Source organism: Podarcis erhardii (assembly GCF_964252035.2).
Source record: "Podarcis erhardii genome assembly, chromosome: 2".
Classification (NCBI taxonomy): domain Eukaryota; kingdom Metazoa; phylum Chordata; class Lepidosauria; order Squamata; family Lacertidae; genus Podarcis; species Podarcis erhardii.
In genome coordinates this window covers 39,331,249-39,354,168 of record NC_138498.1, presented here as the reverse complement: position 1 = coordinate 39,354,168, position 22,920 = coordinate 39,331,249, and the positions used below count along the sequence as shown (strand labels likewise).

General features: G+C 42.1%; 1 protein-coding gene across 9 annotated transcripts in view; it reads left to right on the top strand.

Moving 5' to 3' along the window:
- MYOCD (myocardin) overlaps positions 1-22,073 on the top strand; it is a 230,458-nt gene extending 208,385 nt beyond the window's left edge. For all 9 annotated transcript variants that reach the window (XM_081848660.1, XM_081848661.1, XM_081848662.1 and 6 more), the window contains 10 exons: positions 1,174-1,249; positions 3,162-3,323; positions 5,321-5,496; positions 6,875-7,000; positions 9,390-9,646; positions 11,247-11,400; positions 12,644-13,594; positions 14,291-14,404; positions 15,270-15,327; positions 16,903-22,073. In XM_081848660.1, coding sequence (XP_081704786.1) covers positions 1,174-1,249; positions 3,162-3,323; positions 5,321-5,496; positions 6,875-7,000; positions 9,390-9,646; positions 11,247-11,400; positions 12,644-13,594; positions 14,291-14,404; positions 15,270-15,327; positions 16,903-17,468 — 2,640 coding nt within the window. In that variant the 3' untranslated portion in view covers positions 17,469-22,073. The remainder of the gene's footprint in view (positions 1-1,173; positions 1,250-3,161; positions 3,324-5,320; positions 5,497-6,874; positions 7,001-9,389; positions 9,647-11,246; positions 11,401-12,643; positions 13,595-14,290; positions 14,405-15,269; positions 15,328-16,902) is intronic.
- The last annotated feature ends 847 nt before the right edge of the window (positions 22,074-22,920 follow it).

Below are 22,920 nucleotides of genomic sequence, written 5' to 3'. Positions count from 1 at the left end.
TTCTGTGTACATATATATTAACTTACTTTCAAAACTTTTGATGAAATTTATGTATAGGCATTTATCAAAAACCTGCACACATGTAGAAGATGCCTATGTTACATTATTGTATATGAGTGTCCTGCAAAAATTCAAGACCAACGTAATGAAGGATGTATAGCCCCCTGTGAAAAATAAATGTGCTTGGAACACTTCAAGAAGTCTGAAGTATCTTAGAAGTACCCTATATTTCAGTGTTCAGGCATAGGTTAATATCTCACAGTCTCCCTTCAAAGGCTTCTACTGGCCGATTGCCTGGAAGAAAAAAGGATTATATGAGTCAAAAGCCCTAAACTACATTCGTTTAGGGAGAAATAGAACCAAAAATATATTCTAAGCCTTTATTCAGCTGGGGAGGGACCTGGGGGCTGGCAGGGGGAAGCAATATCAGAACACTTCACAGCTAGTTTGGTTGAGAGGGACTGATGGGAAGCCTACTTGAAAATCTTTGTTCACACATAACATGAAACTACACCAATTTAATTGCGATGGGTTTTAAATACCTATTAGCTAAAACACAACAGAGCTGCTGTTAGATAAGTTCTAGTGAAGTAAATAAATTTACTTTGATACAGCTGGGTACTTAGGGCTGAATTTTACACTTGTTTAAGATCTGTGCCGTAAGCTAAACTGAAATTGTGCTGAATATAGTGCATATTAAAAGTTGGTGTAGTATTATGATTCCTTTGTGCCAATTATAAGTTACTTGCATTCTGGGAAACCTGCCAAAAGTTCGGGTTTGCACAAATGGAGCTCTTAAAAGATCCAAGTCCTAGCCTACAGACATTCAGTATACAGACAAAAAGTTGTGGGATAATTATCGAATTGGAAGGGATCCTGAGGGTCATCTAGTCCAACCCCTGCAATCTCAACTAAAGCATGCAGATGGCTTCTGCTTAGTCGGTTCCACTGTCAAACAGCTCTTGCCATCAGAAAATTATTCCCGATGTTGAGCTGAAATCTCTTTTCCTGTAACTTGAATCTTTTGGTGTGGGTCCTACCAGAGAAGAACAAATGTTAACTAAAATGAATGTCAGTTAGACCAAGTCTGACTGAATCCTTTTAAAGAAGCATTGCCTAATGCACTTTAAATCAAGCTAGTGAGGTAATGATCTCTGTTCTTATGTTCTGTAGACTGAAGATTATTTAAAGCACAAGACCCGAAACAGACCTGAGCGCTCAGAACTGGTTGATATGCACATTTTACAGGGTAAGATTGAATGAATAAGTTTAAGATCTTGCTATTAGCATACAAAGTCCTTAATAACCAGATTATCTTTGGGACCACCTAATCTTGTATATCCCTACCCAGTCACTTCAATCCCTGGGGGAGACACTTTTAAAGGTGCTGCTTACTCCTGACGTTCATCTTATGTCTGCAAAAACCCAGGGCTTTCAGTATTACATCACATGCCCTTTGGAATGAGCTCCTGGTAAGGCAGGCACCTATAGTGTTGCTATTTCCGGTACCTACTTAAAACACATTTGTTTACTCAAGGGTGACCCAGTTTAGTAGTGTATATTTCTGATTTACTAATTTGTTGGTGTAATTTTGTTGTTAGCAGTGTATTTTATTGATGATTTTATGGGGATCACGACCTTGAGGTTTCTTTTTACATGTTTGTAAGTATAGAAATACACCACCGAATTGCAAATGAGCTGTTCTATGTTAATAGATAGTCTAGACTTCCGCAAGGGTTTTGGACAACTCCCATCATCCCTGACCATTGACGATGTGGTCTGGGACTGATGGGAATTGTAGTCCAAATCCTCTAGAGGGCACCAGGTTGTGGGAGATTGCCTTAGATGTTTGGGACTTCTTGTAGTTGTGGCAAGCCAACAGCAGAAGACACTTCTGCCATGTTCTGAGTAAGCCTCAGTGTCTTTTGATCCCTCTTCAGGAAAGGTATAAAAGCACCTTTTATTGCCCTAATCTAGGCCTTCTTGGTAGCAATCTCCTGCTTATGGAATGCTTATGAATTATTTTAGGTTTTAAAACTTTTCTAAAATGTTTGTAATCTTTGTTAGTTTGCCACCTTGGGTTCCTTCAGGGTGGGGACAAGAATAAACATCGAACTGATTTATGATGATGTTTGCATGATGTTATTCTATAAACAAATCTGGGGTGGGTTTTATTTGAGCCTGGCTGGGGCAATTGCTGCTCTAGCATGTATGGCACACACTATACAACTGGGGGAAAATGCACATCTCATGAAGCAAGTTATTCCCTCTTTTAGATACTGCTTCTTGCAATTCTCATTTAGCTCTTGAAACCAAGTTTTTACTGGGCTTGCAGAAATGACTTTCCTGCATAGGATTCCATGCCCAGCATTGCATTTGAAGGATTGTTTGCTTGTGTGCTACCCACTCCCCAGCAAACTGTGGCTCAGCCATGCTGGTATGCAGACGCACATAAAGGGTGTGGTGCACTGGGTGAGAACCTTGGAATTATTTTGTTTGGCTACAGGGAACTATGTACAGGTAATACTTTCTGTGTATCTTGAGCATTGTTAAAATTGACTGCATATCGTATCAGCAGTGAGAAAAGCTTATCTACAAGCACACCTGTCATCGTTGCACTCTGTGGCTAGTTGTGGTTAAAGGTAAAGGTAAAGGACCCCTGACAGTTAAGTCCAGTTGCAGGCGACTGTGGGGTTGCGGCGCTCATCTCGCTTTACAGGCCAAGGGAGCCGGCGTTCGTCTGCAGACAGTTTTTTCTGGGTCATGTGGCCAGCATGACTAAGCCGCTTCTGGCGCAACAGAACACCGAAACCAGAGCAGCGCACAGAAACGCTGTTTACCTTCCCACTGGAGCGGTACCTATTTATCTACTTGCACTGGCGTGCTTTCGAACTGCTAGGTTGGCAGGAGCTGGGACAGAGCAACAGGAGCTCGTCCCATTGCGGGGATTCAAATTGCCGACCTTCTGATTGGCAAGCCACAGTTGTTTTATGGTTCAAGAGAAATGCTTTGTGTTATAGCTACACTCAGGTTCTAACTACTGGGAAAGAACTGACATAGAATTTATCCTGTGTTTCTTAGAAGTGATAAAAGGAAAGGAGCTGTGGCACAGGCTGGTTATTTTGTGGAATAATTTATATTTTTACCATTTGGCTTTACAGATTCAGCCACAGAAGGGTCTGTCCAGGCTACTCAGATGAAACTGAAAAGAGCCCGTCTTGCAGACAATCTAAATGAGAAAATTGCTCTTCGGCCAGGTCCTCTGGAGCTGGTGGAGAAGAATATCATTCCTGTTGACTCAGCTGTGAAAGAAGCCATCAAAGGTAATACCAGGAAAGGCACCTCTGGCGCTATAGCAACATCCATGCACAGTAGGCTATACAAAAGACTCGCTGTGGAGAGGGTCCCTTGCAATGTGATGGAGGGTTCTTGATGTTTTCTCCATGGGAATGCCTTTGGAATCATTCCCATAAGAGAGTACAGATCCATGTTGAAGAGCTAGCAGGATTCTAGCACCCTAGAATGGTTCCTTCATTCCTGCCCTCTTCAAATCCCTCTTCACTAGCAGAGTAGGAAGAAACTTGATCAAAGCCAGACATGTCCCTGGAAAGATTACAGCGTGTAGCAGGAATCTTCCTTCCTTCCACTGCCTACTCTCTGTCTTCCAGCCTTGCAGGGGCTTTTGTGATAGAGCCTGTCTTTCCCAGCACTTTACTTATCAGCAAAAGCCAAGGGTCAAGCGCTTTTGCCTGCTAGTTTGCGGGATACTGCACAGGAACACTTTCCAGAACCCACTGAGTATGCTGAGTGGCAGAGAAGCATCATCTGGCATAAGCCACATTGATTCGCGGAGAAGCAAAATGGGTCGCATCTTTGCAGCATTTCTCAAAGGAGGTTGTAGGATGAAAAAACCATGCAAGCTATTGATTTGGTGAATTGTTTGGGGGCACATTATTGATGAGTTTCTTGGAGTATTCTCACCATGGTGCACAAGCAGCATTTGACCCCCCAATATTTTTTTTTGTGGGCTTCCAAGACACACACACACACACATCAATTCTCTTTTTAAAAAATTGACTGCTCCTATTTCCCCACTCCCACAAATTCCCAGCTGTGACTCCAGAATGTCAAAAGGGTTTTTTTGTAACCCCAACCTCCAAGACTCTTAAAATGTGCCCTATATTTTTTAAAAATAGAATGACCTTGCCCACTTTTACACTTTGGCCACATCCACTTTGAAATGTGCATTTAAAAACAAATTTGCATTTTTAAATAAATAATCTGAACTAATACAGAGACGATGCAATTTGAAATGGGATAACGGTTGCATTCTGCAGAGTTGTGAAATTTTGGGATAAAAACAAGAGCCTTCTAATGATGCTATCCTTGAAGGTTCTGGATTTATTAAAGATCTGCTATCTTGCAGGGGGGAGGGTCTGAAGACTGATGGGTGCAAGCTGTGGCACATATAATATAGTGCCTCAAACAAAATCATGAGCATCTTCAAAAACAGTTGAAAAGAAAGAAGATCCTCATTTTTTAAAAAACAAAACCCAGTAAAATAGTAACAATCCTGAAAATGTGTGTTCCACGGAGAATCAGAACCTCATGGGAAATCAGATAGTTCCAGTAACCAATGTTTGAGAATTATTTATTTATTTAAAGCATTTGTAATTCCGTTCTGCAGCTGAAAATGATTCCAGAGCAGCTTATAGAGCAATTAAGAAACATGGGAACCCTCAGGCTTCTGATCTAAAATGCAGAACTCAAAAGGAGGAAAGGATGGAGTGAGGAGGGGGAAAGCAAGCTGAAGCAGCAGTTCTTAAACTTACAAAATGTTCACAAGGGCCAGCAGGTGTGGAAACAGTTCAGGGGGAGGAGTCAAGGAGCTAGTCCCTCTCAATAGTTATGCTTCCCATCTCTCCGTCTGATGCACTCAGGTGGGATGACTGCTCCCAGGATGATGGAGAAAGGCCTGGTGGAGCTGGACCTTCAACAGAGCCAGTGGAACCAATTGCTGAATTCAGATTTTATTAGCACACCATTTACATGTTCTCGAACCACTGCTTCATTAGTGGTTTTCTATAATAGTTCTCAGTTGAATGTTTGTCAACCATACTGAATTTGCTGCTTTGGTACTTGCCTTTGAGCACAAATAAATCACAGCTTTACCTACCTGACAGGAACAAGAAAGTGTACAGCTGTGAATACTGTAGTGTGTTAAGATCACTTGTTTGCTTTGCTACATGTACACTTGTTAAAAACTTACTGCCATTCAGAATCATCTATCACTGAGTCTTTTTCTTCCTTCCTGCCACAGGTAACCAAGCAAACTTCTCTAAATCCTCAGATGCTTTTGCTTTTGAAGAAGATAGTAGCAGTGATGGGCTATCCCCAGAGCAGATCAGAAGCGAGGATTCCCAGGGATCCACAGAATCAGCAGCCGGAATCAAAATTTCAGAAGCAACGTTACCCACAATGTCAGGGACAACTCAGGTAAAACGGTATTTCTTACTTTTGGACAGATGAGACGTCCTGATACTTTGGATTAAATTTGCAGAACCAAGCCACACCCACCTCCCACAAGCTCAATCCAGGTCAGAAAACATGCGCTTGGATTCAGCACAGTGAGTGTGCTTCCAAATCAGTCCCTCTCTATAAACTTTTTACGTTTGTCTTCACCCCCCGTCAGCATCCAGTACTGGACAATGAGTCCAAGAGCTTCTATTAGGAAAAAATGTCTGATGCCAGAGGAAGCATATTCCTCTCCTCAGGGCTGGAATAAGAACTTGTTGTGGGTAAAAAGATGCAATGCATGCCAAGATCTGAGGGCACTGTAGCCTATGGAGGAAGCCAGCTGTAAGGTCAGCCTCTGGTGGTTACATAAAACATGGGGGTGTCCTGCAAAGGATCCTGAGCCACTGTTAACCTGAACACGACATATTCTTGGCTTGGAGTGCCCTCCTCCATTCCGGCAGTTTTGTTACACAGTGTACTTGGCATGGGGCACCTCCATTTTCCAAGCACTTATGGCACAGAGCCCAACGATTCGTCCATTTGGTTTCCCTAATAACACTAGCCTGATAAATGCGATTGGTCTCAGCTGTGTAGAAATGCCATGGCAGGGAGTCCCGAGTCACCAGCAAAATATGCTGATTGATTATGATGGAGACTGAGAAATTGGGGGCCTCCAAGGTAGTTTTTGTTGATTTTTTTTTTTTTAAAAACACATTTATTTATAGAATGTCCGTTACAGAAGAATTTTGCATTTATCAGTTGGTGGGTTGGATTTAGCTAGCTAGCCATTTTAAGATCAAGTGATTTTAGGAGTGTAGTTCACTGCTCTCACAGCTTGTCATCCATTTCTTTTACCTACTCCAGTGTCAAGCCCATTTTATATGGAACCTTATCCCTATGGAAGACTGCCTTCTGTCGGCAATCCATGCTATTGCTTTAACATCTACTGTAGATCCTCTTGATTGCACAGAGCAGCCTTGCCCAGCCTAATACACTAAAGCTTGCTTTGAACTACAATCCCCATTGGATGTTGTGAGTTGTAGTCCAGTAACATCAGGTGGTCACTAGGTTGTTGAAGGCTGGTGCACATAGTTTCCAGGAGCATCTGATGCTGGCAAGGAAACTTCCATGTTACGCTGCTCTAAATACAGATCATGGAGAGATGCCAGTTGAAAAAAGTGATAACATGTAGTCCAGTCCTAGTTAAGGCTCCAAACAAGGTCAAGATAACTGGTCCTGAGCAAGACTAGCATGGACCATTTCTGTAATAGTCTGTAAGCTGCCTGCATGTGGATAGGCTTCTTGAAAATGTGCATATTGATGTTTATTAATTTCCATGTATTTATTTTGATTCCAGGATCATTCCGTTGGCTCTGAAAATGATACGGCTGATATGACATCTCTGAGGAATGGCCAGCCAGAAAGTCCTAAACAACAGAATGGGCAACAAACACCTCCTGGCACTGTTACCACATCTGCAAAGGTATGAGCCTAACCTCCCACTACGTAGGAAGAAAAATTGTTAACATGTCTTATTGGCTAGACAACAACTAGCACTCATCTGCAGTAAGTGGGGGGGGGACTGGTTTTAGGTGTTTGGGGAGGTGAGTTACAGTGTTGGCTTTGCTCGGAGATGGGAGTCGCTAGGAACTACCCAGACAGTACCTCCTTGTGTCACAAAACTGGGTCCATTAGAATTCTGGGGTGAAAGTACCTGCAAAAGGAGCAAGCTGAGACTTTGATGATCTGTTGAAGCCAAGCTGTTTCCAACAATAGCGCCAACAGGACCTTGTGTTAGATGGCTCATTCATCTGTCTCAGGAATTGTGGAATTCTATGAAGCTGTCATGGGCACTACAAAATACCCATTTCAGAGAGGGAAAATGGCAATACTCAGAAATATTGCCCCAGATAACAGAAATAATATCCACGCATACTCCCAACCAAACACTGGTATATTTTAAACTACTAATTTCCATTTATATTTTGATTATTATTATTTTTTTAAAAAAAGTTGCTTAACTTTTATGGATAATTTTAATGTATATTTAATATTCCATGTAAACCACTAAGTAACAGACAAACCACTTATGCACGTACCTCTTCCCAAAACATCTAGGGAAACTCTGCCCTTCGAAACAGACAAAATACTCCCTTGTCCCTCTAGGGCAACAAGAGGGCCCTCCGTCCCTTTTCTTATGATATTTAGAGAGAAGCTGGAAGGCAAAGCACTGCCCTATAGCTTTCCTTCTTTACTCCTTTCCTATGGAGGTGGACCCAGAGGCATTCTGGGGGAAAGGGGAGTAGCTGGATGCTGCCCAAGTTAAAAATGAAAGAAATATTTAAAAGCCGTAAAGCAACGATGGGCAACATGGTGTCCTGCCCATGGTACAGACTACAGCTCCAATCACCCTTGAGCACTGGGAGTTGTAATTCCAAACACACCTAATGTTTAAAAATGGTCACCGGAGAGGTGACCTGAGGACTGCCCCATGATGTTGGGGGCAGCAGGCCTATCTTAAGGCTGCGTTACATGTTGAGATTTTATATTTGGGTCAGAGTATCCAAGTACAAAATACACCAGTACTGTGACGATTGTAAAACATGCATTAGTATATTATTAGATACATATCATTTAAAAATTCTTGGAAGTGTCATCTGGGTAAGGACCAGATTGCTGCTTCAGACTGTTTTAAAAGGAATGTGTGGCTAATAAATATATAAACATGCCCTTTACAAATGATGTGGTGCCTGTATATTTTGTTCCTTGTACTCAACTACAGAAGGTCAGACGGGAAGAAGGGATGTACAAACACGTCTCAATTGCAATATTCATTTGCACTTTCTTCTGATGTTTTCCATTCCTATGCAATTGGTTTATTTTGCAAAAGTTTGTGTGCTGTTTCATTGCCTGCTGATGTGGAAATACTTGTAATTTCTAACATTTTTTTTTATGTAGCACACATTAGACACATATATCTCAGCCATCAACAGATAACTTACAAATGAGTTACATTCCTTGTGTTTTGGGGGGGGGGGCGGGGGGGGACCATGTTAGTATTTTGCAGCAAAAAAACTAGAGTCTTCTACTTCTCGCTACCTTGATTTCACAGTTCAATATAAACTTGTCATAGAATCAGAGTTGGAAGGATCATCTAGTCCAACCCCCTACAATGCAGGAATATGAAGTGACCTTGGCATTATCAGCACCATGCTTTTTTCACTCTGGCATCAGGGAGGAACAGTTTAGTTGTAAGTCAAGGTAACCCCAGGAAGTGTGGTTTTCCATGTGAAAAGAATAAGGAGCAATGCATTCTACTGGCTTTAAAATACACAAGAGGATACAGATTAAGTCTGAAATTGTAACCGTACTTGGAAGTCAGTGAGATTTACTTCTGAGTAGACATTGTTGGGATTGCAACATATTAGTGCATATAGGTGGCCTTAGGGTGCGAACAACACTTTAGAAACAAGGACAGTAAAGAGGCACCTGTATATATGATGATGTAAATAATATATATAGCAAAGCAATTTACATATCTATTTACACATAACATGTTCATGTGGTGTGGTTTTTTTTAAGTTTGTTGTAGATAATTAAGGTAAATAGTTTCCACAGCGAGTGTCTCTGCCAGTGGGGATAAAATGGGCAGATTAAAGGAAATTTGCTTGATATTCTGTTTTCAGTGGATTCCTTCGACAACCCTAGTGAGAAGGGACATCTTTTATGACCTCCCACAGTCTTGATACTATCTCCACTGACTTGCAGGCTGACAGGCCCTGGGCACGGGAGCTCGCTAAACTTTCTAACTAACTTCAGTTACTCCATGTTGCAGATAATCTTATTGAAATTTTTATTTGTGCCCCATTTAGTCAAAACCATCGAGCGATAGCAAGAATCGCCACAAAAAGCCCAAGGAGATGAAGCCAAAAGTGAAGAAGCTTAAGTACCACCAGTACATTCCCCCCGACCAGAAGGCGGAAAAGTCCCCTCCGCCCATGGACTCGGCCTATGCAAGGCTCCTGCAGCAGCAGCAGCTCTTCCTGCAGCTCCAGATCCTCAGCCAGCAGCAGCAGCACCGGCACCAGCAGCACTTCAACTATCCGGGGCCCCATTCCATGCAGCTGAAGTGAGTTGGTAACGGAAAGGTTTCCTAGAGTGACCTTTCCACCTTACCCAGGTTTGATTTCTTGTCACAATCAATTTGGGGCACATTCCAGCCCATTAGTCACTTTTAAGCTCTGTTAATTTAAATAGGAAATTAAAGTGTGTGCTTAAGAGAGAAAGCCTCTCCCTTTTAAGTGTGGTCAACTCTTCCAAACTTCAGCAGGATTGTACCCTTCAGGACAACAGTGGTGATGCAGTAAATTTTATTGCAGAGCAACTCAGGTTGGTCAACCCATTGCACAAGTGCTATAAAACAGGCAAAGTGTAACTCCTCAGCAATAGCTCGCTTTTATTTTCAGAAAGGTGACCAAATTATACCAGCTGCTATCCAGATTTTTCAAGCTAAAGTGTCATTTTTGGGATCCCAATATGGATAGAAGCATATAATAGTGATTTAGATAAGATACACTCAAGTTTCTTGAGATGTATCCTGGGGCTCCTAAGTTCAATCAAGTATGAGACGATGTATGCAGAACTAGGTATACACATGATGGAATATTGGATGAAGGCTAGCACTATAAAATATTGGCTGCGTTGCCATTTTTGCTGCCAACCTTTGAGTCTGCTCTCTGACTTGCTTAAGAACTAGTTACAGATAGGTAGCCGTGTTGGTCTGCCATGGTCAAAACAAAATAAAAAAATTCCTTCCAGTAGCACCTTAAAGACCAACTGAGTTAGTTCTAGGTATGAGCTTTCGTGTGCATGCACACTTCTTCAGATACACAGAAGTGTGCATGCACACGAAAGCTCATACCTAGAACTAACTCAGTTGGTCTTTAAGGTGCTACTGGAAGGATTTTTTTTATTTTGCTTAAGAACTCTTATACATCCAGATCGTTCCAGCTCTTACATAGCAAAATTAGATCTATTGGTATTGACTTGGAATCCTGGTATAATTCAAGTGAGCAATATATTTATTGCAATATTAAAACTAGATTAAGGGACATTCATCAAATCAGTTGTAAATAAAATTTGCTCCCCCAAGTTCTATGGTTTAAATACACCAGATAACAGGGTCACTTAAATCTCAAAATTAATAATTCCAGCCCAACGCAGGGCCTTTATGTGAGCCCAGCTGAACATTTCCCCCTCAGCTCTTGTCAAAGGCAGATATTTAAACATCCCCAGAAATGATAGACATTGCAGAAGTTATTTGAACGTGCCAGACACTGTAGAACATATCCTTTTCTACTGTCCATTGTACAACCAGCTATGTAAACACGTGCTATCTCCTTTTTTGGGAAGTCTAACATCATGGCACAATGAAAATATCAGATTCTATCTGTCTGACACTTACTCAGAAGTAACTGCAAAGGTGGCTGAGATTTTCTCAATAGTATCTCTTAGAGCGGTGACTGGCACTATTTAGCAGGAAGAAATCCCAATGATAATTCTTGTAATTATATATTTTACATGGCTTTTATTTGTATATATGGATGTTTTATGATGGCCAGTACTTGTAATGCCTAATAAAGGTTTGGTGAAGTAAGTAAGAATACTGGTATTTTAAAAGAAGAAGAAAACAAAAGGGGGAAAATGTTCTGCACTTTTATTTTTTACAGGCAACCCAATGAGCAAATGGCCAAAACCTCAAACTCTTCCCCATCGACAGTTGCCAACAGCCCTCTTTCCCCTGGGAAGGGAAGCTTTTCAGGGCAATCCTGCATTTCGTCTCTCAAGCCAGGTCCTCTCCCATCCAACCTGGATGATTTAAAAGTGAGTACTGAATGCAAAAGTTGATGAAAAGTGTAAAACCTTCTGTGTGGTATATGAAACTGCATGTGGAGGCAGTGTGTTCCTCCAGCAAACACATGGTTAACATATGCACTTCGGTCAATATCCCAAATTAATCAAAATTCAAATATCACATAAATTGAAGCAGTCAAACACCACCATAAAATCAACAGACCAACTAGGGTCAGTGGACTGTAGAGAAAAGACCAAATTATTATTTGCCAAAGCTGACTTAAAACTAATAAAATCGGACATCGTAGCTTGTTTAAAAACAGATGGCAGAGCCAGTTCTATTTCAATAATATTCGTTGTTTAAGAATGCAAACCATTATTTTACTAACACACTAAATTAAAACAAAATTAACACAAAGGCAACCCTGGAACAAGAAAAAACCTCAAGCATTAAAAATAACATACGTTAAGAAATCAATTGAAACCAAGTTCCCTAAGCGAACACTTATATACACACAAGCACGTGCCAGAGGCACAACCTCAGGCAGCTGTTGCTGAAAATATAGGCCATCCACAGGAAGCAAAGTAATGGGAAGTTCAACAAGCTCTGGTGTTCTGCCTAGTCTTCACCTGGAGGACTTGCCTGTGCCCAAAGGGCTGCAGCTCCTAAGCAGGGACAGGAGAGTATCCTCAGGAGTAATGATGGTTGACTGGAAAGCATGCCTTGTCTTTCCCCCAAGTTTCTCAAGAAGCACTGCTCTGTCTATATCTAAAATGTAAGAAGGGCAGCCCAGGTTAAAACCAGCCACAAATTCATTAGGTGTAGGCAGTGCTATTTTTCTAGAAAAAGAGGTGCCAAAGCTCACAATGAATGTCTTCCTTGTTCTCTTAGAATGGCAATGGAGCTCACCTGAGAGGTGCTGAAACTGAATTCCGGCTGAAAAATAAGCCCTGGGTGCAGACGTTCAGTCCCACTCCAGGCTTATTACAACTTGCATAATTTTAATTTGGACAGCATAGCACCTAAGGCAATAGAAATAATTAGAGATTTCCAAGTAATGTTGTGCTAAGCAGCACAGGGACAAACTGACGTATCCAGTCCAATTAATAGCAGCCATTTTGGAGCCCAAACTTTACCCAGCCCAACTCTTTGTCCGTGCAAATAATCTCTGGTTTAGATTTGGGTCAGGGTCCACTGTAAGCAGGTTGCTACTTTGCCACAAAGTTGAACTGAAAAGCGACCTTGCCACTGACTAAACGGCTTTCATTCCAGGTGTCGGAGCTGAGGCAGCAGCTTCGAATAAGGGGCCTCCCTGTATCAGGTACGAAAACGGCCTTGATGGAACGCCTGCGGCCCTTCCAGGAGTGCAGCGGGGGTTCTGTGCCCAGCTTCAATGAGATAACCACCGTCACCTTCCCAGTGACACCAACCAACTCTCTCTCCAGCTACCAGTCGCAGTCTTCAGCCAGCCTGCTGTCCAATGGCTTTTACCACTTTGGCAGCACAAGCTCTACTCCCCCCATCTCCCCAGCTTCCTCAGACCTATCGGTGAATGGCTCCTTGCCAGACAGTTTCAACGAAGGACCAATGTCTTCCCCCCATTTTGTCCTGCACCCTTCCCCTGTGCAAGGCGGGTGTGAAGAAAGCCTGATGGGAAGCATGAACGGCGCTGGCATCCAGCCCGACGTGGAAAGGGTTGACACAGAGAAAGACAAGATGCTGGTGGAAAAGCAGAAGGTCATCAATGAGCTGACCTGGAAACTGCAGCAAGAGCAGAGGCAAGTGGAAGAGCTGAGGATGCAGCTGCAGAAGCGCAAAAGGAGCCACGGCTTGGACGAGAAGCAGCCCTCTCCACACTTCTTCGGCTTTCCGATCAAGCAAGAAAACCCAGCGTCCAGTTGTCCCTTTGCCTCTAAGCAAGCTCCCTTGAAAGGCCAGGCTAGCAACTTGGACACACTGAGAAACTGTGGGACACCTCAGCTGCCCCATCTTGTAAACAGCCATTGCATGGAACCGTCAGGACAGAGCGGCATACTGTCCTCCACATTCCTAAGCCCACAGTGCTCTCCCCAGCATTCTCCACTAGAGGCAGCAAAGAGTCCGCAACACATTAGCCTTCCACCCTCACCAAACAGCCATTACCTCCTCTCTGTGTCCCCCAGCACTCAGGGAGAAGGACGCAGCAGCTCTCCACAGCCCAGCAGCCATCTTCGCACAGCTCCAGTAAGAAAGCTACTTAGAATCATAGAATCATAGAGTTGGAAGAGACCACAAGGGGCATCAAGTTCAACCCCCTGCCAAGCAGGAAACATGGTTGTTGTTGTTGTTACCTGCCCATTCAAAAGAAAGTATGTCACCTAAGCCATGGGTAGGCAAACTAAGGCCCGGGGGCCGCATCCGGCCCAATCGCTTTCTAAATCTGGCCCACGGATGGTCCAGGAAACAGTGTGTTTTTACATGAGTAGAATGTGTGCTTTTATTTAAAATGTACCTCTGGGTTATTTGTGGGGCATAGAAATTCATTAATTCCCCCCAAGAAATATAGTCCAGCCCCCCACAAGGTCTGAGGGACAGTGGCCCGGCCCCCTGCTGAAAAAGTTGGCTCACCCCTGCCCTAAACCAGGCAGCCTTTACTGTAGTTTTCTGCTAGTGGGTGGGGGAATTCAATATTATTTCAAAATTCCTTTGCAGAACTTTGTAAGTGCCATTATCAATGGCAAAACTGTTATTACAGCAAGGGAGATGGGCTTCCGGAGCCTTGACTTTTTCTTATGCTTCCACTGGATTTGCAATGAGATCACCTCATTAACTGTTGATTTGTTCCCATGTGCAAGAGGTAAATTTATGGAGGCAACTGCGGAATAGCAGTCTTGGCCCAAGTTTGGCTTGATCCCTGTGATTGATTTTGGTTCCACACAGGTGCCAGCACAAGGTAGTCAGAAGTATTCCATTCTGTCTCCTGGCTTTTGCAAGTCAAATGCTGCCCTCCCAGATGGAAAGCAGCCACCACCCTACGCTGATGCTGTGAAACAGGTAACAGTCTGGTGCTTGGTAGGCTATGCTTGGCTGCAGATAGCTTGCTTTGATTGTTATGTACATCAAAGCCAATTGCAGATTTGAGAGTGTTGTGTGACCTATGAGTGAAAGCAGATGACTACCGACAGCCTTGAAAACTGAATTTATTGTTGTAGAAAGAGTTATATACAGTCAATTGGATTAAAAGCAAATGCAAATTCATTCAACCTCTTATTTGTTCAGACATTGAATAAGCAGCTGAAGTGATTCAGGTGACTTCTGTTGGAAGGGCCATCTAAATTTTTAGAAGAAACAGAATGATCTCTGAATGAACTAAGTTTGCAAGCTACAGCTGAACACTTGGTTCAAAAAAGTACACACAAGAGCACTGCAGGATGGCCCCTAAAGAGGTAATTGCAGTGGGTCACACAAAGTTTGTGTGGGTTAACAGGAGCTAACGTAAGCATACTTACTAGGAAGTTAAGTACCAATGAATGTGGTGAGATTTTATTCTAAGTAACATTAGTTACGGGTTGAACATCTGAGTGAAGGAGGGAGTTTTCATTCCACTTTGGGAGGGCTATTGATCTTGCTTCTCTGAGGCTTTTATGAACTATAACGGTATTAATTGTAATACATAACAGCCTACTATACGCACAAAAAACAGCTCAAGTATTGTAGGAGACCTGTTTCAACTAGCTACTAAGGAACCATTGTTTATTTAACATGCCTGTCAAGGAGATTCTATCATCCTTATATGTCTGAGGCTTCAGCTTTCTTTTGAAAGCATCTCTCAATATCCATCAAAGCTGATTTTTTGAGTATAGTAATGTGTGGCTCCAGTACCAACTTCCTAACATCTCTTGCTTTTTTCTTGCTGCAGCAGATGACCCGAAGCCAGCAAATGGATGAACTGTTGGATGTGCTTATTGAAACTGGAGGTAGGTGATATCCCTAAGGCAAGACTGTTGGTTCTGGTCAAAGCAAGTATGAGCGAAGTCTCTGGCTGCCCAAAGAGGGTGCACTGTGATTGCTGTGTCTGCACTAACCCCTAACCCCAATGCTTTTCATTGCCTTAAGGGTGGTACCCAAAATGGCAATTTCAGAGAATTTCCCCTAGTCATAAGGTAAAGGTAAAGGGACCCCTGACCATTCGGTCCAGTCATGGCCGACTCTGGGGTTGCGGCGCTCATCTCGCTTTATTGGCTGAGGGAGCCGGCGTACAGCTTCTGGGTCATGTGGCTGGCATGACTAAGCTGCTTCTGGCGAACCAGAGCAGCGCACGGAAACGCCATTTACCTTCCCGCCAGAGCGGTACCTATTTATTTACTTGCACTTTGACGTGCTTTCGAACTGCTAGGTTGGCAGGAGCAGGGACCGAGCAACGGGAGCTCACCCTGTCAAGGGGATTTGAACTGCAGACCTTCTGATTGGCAAGTCCTAGGCTCTGTGGTTTAACCCACAGCGCCACCTGCGTCCTTACCCCCTAGTCATAGTAAGCCATAATTTGAGCCCAATGCCTACTACTAAATGTAGGCATGGTCATAGCCCATGAAAGAAAGTGCTGCTCCCAAAGTGCATTTTCTTGATGGACTTATTTTAAGCAACCAGATGTGGCCCTCAGACTGTCACTGGACCCCAACTCACATCAACCCCAGTCAGCGATGATGGGAGATGAAGCCCAAAATCTGGAGGGCCACAGTTTAGCCACCCTTGCACTAAAATAGATTGTGTGGTCTTAACAATCAGAATCTGATATAAGCATACAGGAATCTATCTGTCTGACATTAACCTGGAAGTAACTGCAAGGGTGGCTGAGTTTTGGTCAACAGTATCTCTTAGAGTGGTGAATGGCACTATTTAGTGGGAAGAAATCCCAATGAAAGAAATCCCATTTTTATATAGTTTACATGTCTATTTATTTGTATATATTTTAAATTTTATATATCGATGTTTTATACTTGTAATGCCTAATAATGGTTTGGTGAAGTATTAAGATTCTAGTTGCTGTAGGACGTCCCATACTCATCCGCTCATCTTTTTCCCTCTTAACAAGTCCTTGCCAACACACATATACTTAGTGATAATTTCTTCTACTGATTTCCTTCCTGCGGTCCTTGGATGGAGCACCTACTGTGTTCCCCTTACCACAATCTGCTGTTGGCTCTTCTGCGATCTTTCTGTTCTTCTCACCCAGGCATTCCCAGTTACACCTTACAGGCTCACAGAACCAGAAAGTAGATTCCTGGTATGCCAAGTTACTCTAGCATAGCATCACATAAAGCTATATCCAACCAAAAGCAAAGTAGGACACACTTCTCTGACAGCAACAGCGAATTACGATGTGCTCCATTGGGTATCTCATACTGTAGACAAAGGAGTCTGCCGTCTTGACAGGCAGTAATCACTGATGTGCAAGATGTTTTATAACATTTAAAGTTGTAGGGTAGCTTGGGGTGCACGGCATAGTAAAGTTGTAGATCTGCTCTTGATGAGCCTTTTTTGTTTGCAAACAGAAATGCCTGCAAATGCTAAAGAGGACCGCCCTTGCCTTCAGAAGGTGCCTCAGATAACGATGTCTTCGGGGACCTCCGGCACTTCCTCGCTACTGAAGACATCTGCTTCATTTGAGCAAGGCCCCTCAGGTCAGCTGTCCTTTGAACACTGCCCTAGCAGCAACGACAGTCATCTGGAAATCTTGTTAAATTCCCACAGCCCTCTGGGGCGGTCGAGTGAAATCACCCTACTGAAAGTGGGTGAAGAACCACACTTTGAAGGGGTGATGGAAGGATTTTCCAACAAAGCTGCCGATGAACTGCTGACACCCGAGATCCTGCCCACTCCCCTGTCGCCCATGGAGACCCAGCTGTCTCCCTCTTCTGGAGAAGGAACTGGTTTGCACATGAGCTTCACAGAGTCTCCTTGGGAAACAATGGAATGGCTGGACCTCACTCCGCCTAGCTCAGCCAACGGTTTCGGTTCCCTCACCACCACTGGGCCCAGCATCTTCAACATTGATTTCTTAGATGTTAGTGATCTCAACTTGAACAGTACCATGGACCTGCATTTACAACAGTGGTGAACAGAATAAGCCTTATGTGTGGGGATGCAGCTAAACACAAACAGATTTCCATTAAAGAGACTCAGATACTTTATCAGAGAGCTCTGGTGACAGCCAGGGAGAAGAAACTGGAGTCAGTTTTCCCAGGACATTCCCCTCCCCTATTACAAATGAAATTGCCAGATAATCTCCCACACACCACAAAGCAAATCTCTGGCGCAGGAGTCTCCTCCTCAGCAAGCACAGCTAACTTTAGTAGCTTCCAAGAAAGACTCACTCTGCAGCAGAATTATGTTTGGTATGCACATCCATTTCATCCCTAACATATCTATCATCCAGATCAGGTTCTGCTATATTGTCTCTTATTACCTACTGTGGGGAAAAATTTGGTTCACTTACAGCTTGCAACACACTGCATGGCAGCCACTGCCTTTCCTCCTATACATGAAGACTTAAAAAAAAGTAAGCTCCCGAAGAAGCCATTGTCAGACCAGTAACCTCCAAGCCATCCTTTCACTAAACACTTCTCTCTCTGCCCTGTCTTACCAATTTTAAAGGCACTTGAAATAGAAGTAAAGCAATCTGACTTGTTTATGTGGTGGGCACTCAGCTTGAAAAGAATGCAGAGTAATATAAAAAGCAAGTACATAAATGAAGGATTTTTAATTGACTAGAAGTCTGGGGCGACTTCTATCAATTTTCTGTTTCAGGGTACATTCCTCCCTTCATAAGTATTTTGCTCATTTCTTAATTAAATTAAAAATATAAACATATCTATAATTTGATATAGATAAATCTATAGCATTTCAACACACTATTAAAACCAACCATATTCTTATATATGATATAAATATTATCCGTGAGTATCAGATCGTCATGAATAAATTAACAAGCAATAAAGTAATCGTAACTTATAAAAATGCAAAGGATTACCAATTTAAATTCTGTTTCAAATTCCAAAAACACTTCGAAGGACTCACATTCCTCCTCATATACCAAATAATTTATTCAGTTTAATAAACAGGCAGTCTTGAATAAATTGATAATATTGAATAATATGTTGCCCAGAGCCGATCTGAAAAAGTGACAAAGTTTAATCAGCATAACAAGTGAAGGTTGCAAATCTACGACTAAGTCTACCACGGTGGAAGAAACTGGGCAACTTACCCCTTGTAGCCTAAACCTATGGCCTTTGTCGGTCTTTAAATTAAAATATTGCCAGATCTAAGTCCGTCAGTGATGGTACAGAACGCAGTCTGGGTTTTCTCTGCATGTCGCAACAAATCTGTATGCAGTATCATACATGACCATCAAGCTGCTGCTAGAATGCTCACACCTGTTACTGCACAGGGCAGACCCCCAAAAGGAGGCTGCCAGGTTTTCATCTAGGGCAAAGTCAGGCTAGCTGGTACAAGGCAGGGCCACAGCAGGCCCAGCTACGCAGCAACCATTTCCCAGCCCATGGACTTCATACCAAGCACCAGATACTCATTATGTTCCTAACCATCGCTTTCCTGAGAGCAGACAAGAATATTGCAATGTATCACTCAAATATGTTGCCTCATTAAAAGAAGATGCAAATGCTGCCAGCCTGGTAGGGTTCCTTTGTTCACATGTGGGTAGGCTTCACCCAGGTGATGACTCCACAACTACATATAAAAAACAAAGTCTGGGTAATGAGCAAAGCACTATGTTGTGAGATATCTACCCTTTATTCGTTTTAACCATAGTTCCCCCTTTATACCACAAAGTGAGGGCCCAGCCCTCAGCCACAATTCCAAACTATACTCAGATCCACTTGAGCAACAGATCCTCACTACACCGCTGAATGTCCACAGTAACAATTGAATGTTATAATTTACCTATACAGTGGTACCTCTAGATTTGAACGGGATCTGTTCCGGAGCCCCGTTTGCATCTAGAAGCAAATGTAACTAGCGATGGCACGTCTGCGCATGACATCATTTTGAGCGTCTGTGCATGCGCAAACGGCGAAACTTGGAAGTAACACGCTCCGTTACTTCCGGGTTGCCGCGGAGCGCAACTTGAACACGCTCAACCTGAAGCGCATTCAACCCAAGGTATGACTGTAAATGATTATTAATAATTTCCTTAATGCCCAGTGAGCTTACCGTTTGTCTTCTTGCACATACCTTCTTATCTTTCATTCTAGCAAGTTCAAAACCCTTTACATTCCCCTCAGTTTTACTTTTGCCTATAGACCAAATGCTGAGTGGTTGGGCCGAGGAAGCAGATAGTTGACTGGGGGCTAAATCTTGAGTCTAGTTATGAGACTGACAAAAGAAATGTAGAAGCAAAAGTCCCAACGGCACTTAAAATGTATCCTACTTGGCTCAAAGCTAGGTGGTAGTTTAAAACAAATTACACTACTGTATCTACAGTGATGGAAAGCGTATTTTAACTAAACCGGTCCCTATATGTCAGGATTTATTAATTTATTTTTTAAAAACAAAATCACTTCTGCTTCCTGTTGCAACCAAATCTGAAAATGGCAGCTGCTGTCAAAGGTGCACCATGCTTCAAAATACTAGTTAAGCAGGTGAATAAGCCTTTAAAACAATAGTCTGCTATGATCTTTATGGCCCTTGAGTGAAACTTTGCTTGAACTATATATTGGTGCTATAAATTAATACAACTTAAGCAGGTGGTGAGACATATGTTGAAAGGGGAGGGCAGGTACTTATATAGGTACTTCCAAATTGGCAACTCTTAGTTGTGCACAATCATTACTCTCCATAAAGTCTTTTCCATACAGAAAAACTTTCCACACTCCATACTTGTTTTATGTGTAATCTGCACCACTAGACATGACATGACATGACATAGGCATGGAAGTGGGAAAGGGACCATTCTAAAAAAAGCCAAATTAATCCTTTAATTTACAACAAACCACTTTTTAAAAGTTCTATTATATGGTTTACTTTTATGGCTTCTTAAAAAAGACAGCACTTTTAAAATTAAGATAATGGTAAGAAAACAACAATTTTTAAAGCAATTTCAATTCTTAAAATTTGAGTTAAATTGTTTTTCATGTAAGTACAATTGTGTGATTATTTCAGTTCTAATAAATAGGCAAAAGTGTTCTAGCACAAATAGAAAGATGCTTTGAAAAGCCATACTTACAAAATTGCGTAAATGGAAAAACTAATAGGGATGGTGTGCTGAAGTAGATGACTAGCAACAGGTTCACCTGCCCAGTATGTCAGAGTGTACATAAAATCCACACAAAAAGGATAGAATAGTACTATGGTGATCTACAGCTATGGGGATCGTACTGTTGTTCTCTTTTAAAAATGGTATGAAGAGACAGAAGGAAAAACAGGATAATAATTTGATGACATCATGCTGATGTCCCACAGAAAGCGTGAAGCATTCAGCCAAAAACACCTAGCATGGAAGCGTGCAGCATCACAAAGCACATTCTACTACAGCAGAATGGCACCTCAGAACAGCAAGACAATAGCAGTCAACTGAACCAAACAGATACCTTGCAATGCACACAACACCAGTGAGAAGAATCGCCTTTAAAAATAAACCTCTACTGCCTCCTTCACATGGTGCTGCACCTCTTTCAAGACATCCTTTCCTTCAACACACCTGTCTGTGATCTACACTACACAAGCAGCAGCCTCATTGACATCATATTCAACCTTTTAATTGCCTAAGGCTTGTGAAAAGAAGCTCCCATTTACAGTATTGTGACACAGAAATAACTGCACAGGATGCTCAAGTCCACAATATCTTCCTGCCTTAGCCATTGCTTTTTTCTGGATTTCCTGCCCAGCCTCACCTGTAGTGCAGGGAGCAGAGTGAAAATCCCATGCAAGGTCTTCCAGAGAACAGCTATGAATCCACATCCAAAGAGGAGGAGCTTGTTCTTCTTGGCTAGCTGGGTACTTTGCAGTACTGGCCAATTCATCAGTGTTTTTATTTCTTCTATAAACCTCTGTGCACTGCAATTCAGAAAGGTCGCACAGTATGGAAGGGCATGTGTAAGAAACAGTTTGTGGCTGCTTTGGACGGATCTGGCCATTTCCTGAAACTGTGTAAAAGTATTGCAAACCAAAGCTAATTACAAAATTATTTACCAAATGAGTGTATTTAATATTGTGTTACTGGAAGGAGTTGTTGGAAATCAAGACAGTACAAAAAGGACTACGTGCCCTCGTGTGTCTTCTTGGCTGAAGAACAGCCTGGACCAGGAGAGCTGTCTCTGCAGACCTCAATATGTGTAGAACTCCAGCCTCACTAGGGTGACTAAACCTCTGAGGTCAAGTAGGGGAAGAACGAACAACTGGTTTTAATATTGCTGCATGTTGTATAAAAAAATGTTAAGTTTTTTTTAATAAGGTCACTATTTAAAGCATGAATTTTCTATTGTACAAATGTTCACACAGTGCACTGGTAGGATAGAACAATCCTTCACATGCTTGTTTTCTTTTACTTAATTTTAATATGCAAAAAGTTAGAAGTCATTCCATTGAGGCTTTTTAATAGCACTTGAATACAGACTAGTTTTAGGTGCTACACTGCCATGCGGTACAGGGCTTTTTATCCTTATTTAAAGGGATGCTGTCAAATATATATATATATATATATATATATATATATATATATATATATATAAAAACCACACTGTAAATAAACACAATGCCTTACCTCTGTGATCAGCACTGCCGTACTTAATTAAAAGACTCCCTGTGATGTCACACTGAGAGCTTGTTTTGCAGTTATTTTGTCATGTGCAAGCTTAACAATAGTAGATATTCCAAGATTTCTTCAGTGCTCTATCCATAAAGCCTGGCCAGCCTGGACTAGTTTATTTCACCTTTACAAGCCACTATGTGCAGAAAGTTAGGCAGAAAGTCAATAATTTGTTCAGTGAACTTCAAAGACACGTCATATCACAGCTTCTTGTCATTTAACTGCTAAAGGAGAAGTGAAAAATGCAATTTCCCCCTCTGGTCTACAAAATAAAATCATTTTTTTAAAAAAATGCCTCCCCCCACCCACCCCAAATGATAGAAATGGAAGAGGCTGGTAATGGTCTGGAGAACGTATGAGAATTTAGTTCAAAATGATTTCAATGAATTTATTGAAACCAGTAACATAAAAATACAAAACAGATGGAGCAAGAAACAAAAGTCCCAAATGGCAGCTACCTTGTTGGGCAGGGCTACTGATGAGAAATATATTTTGTGTTAAATTACAAATATAACATAAACCAGCAACGTGATGCTGTTGCCCAAAAGGCAAATTCAAATCTAGGATGCACAAGTGTTATACGCCATGCATGACCCAAGTAACTGGGTCATTCATGTGGTAATGTCAGACCTCAAATACAGTAGTAGCTAAAGATGAAAAATATTATCCAATGATTTCTCCCATATGCTGGAAGAAAGCTCTTTGATCCAGCAAAGGCTTCCAGCAGCAGAATGGGGTGAGAGGCAAT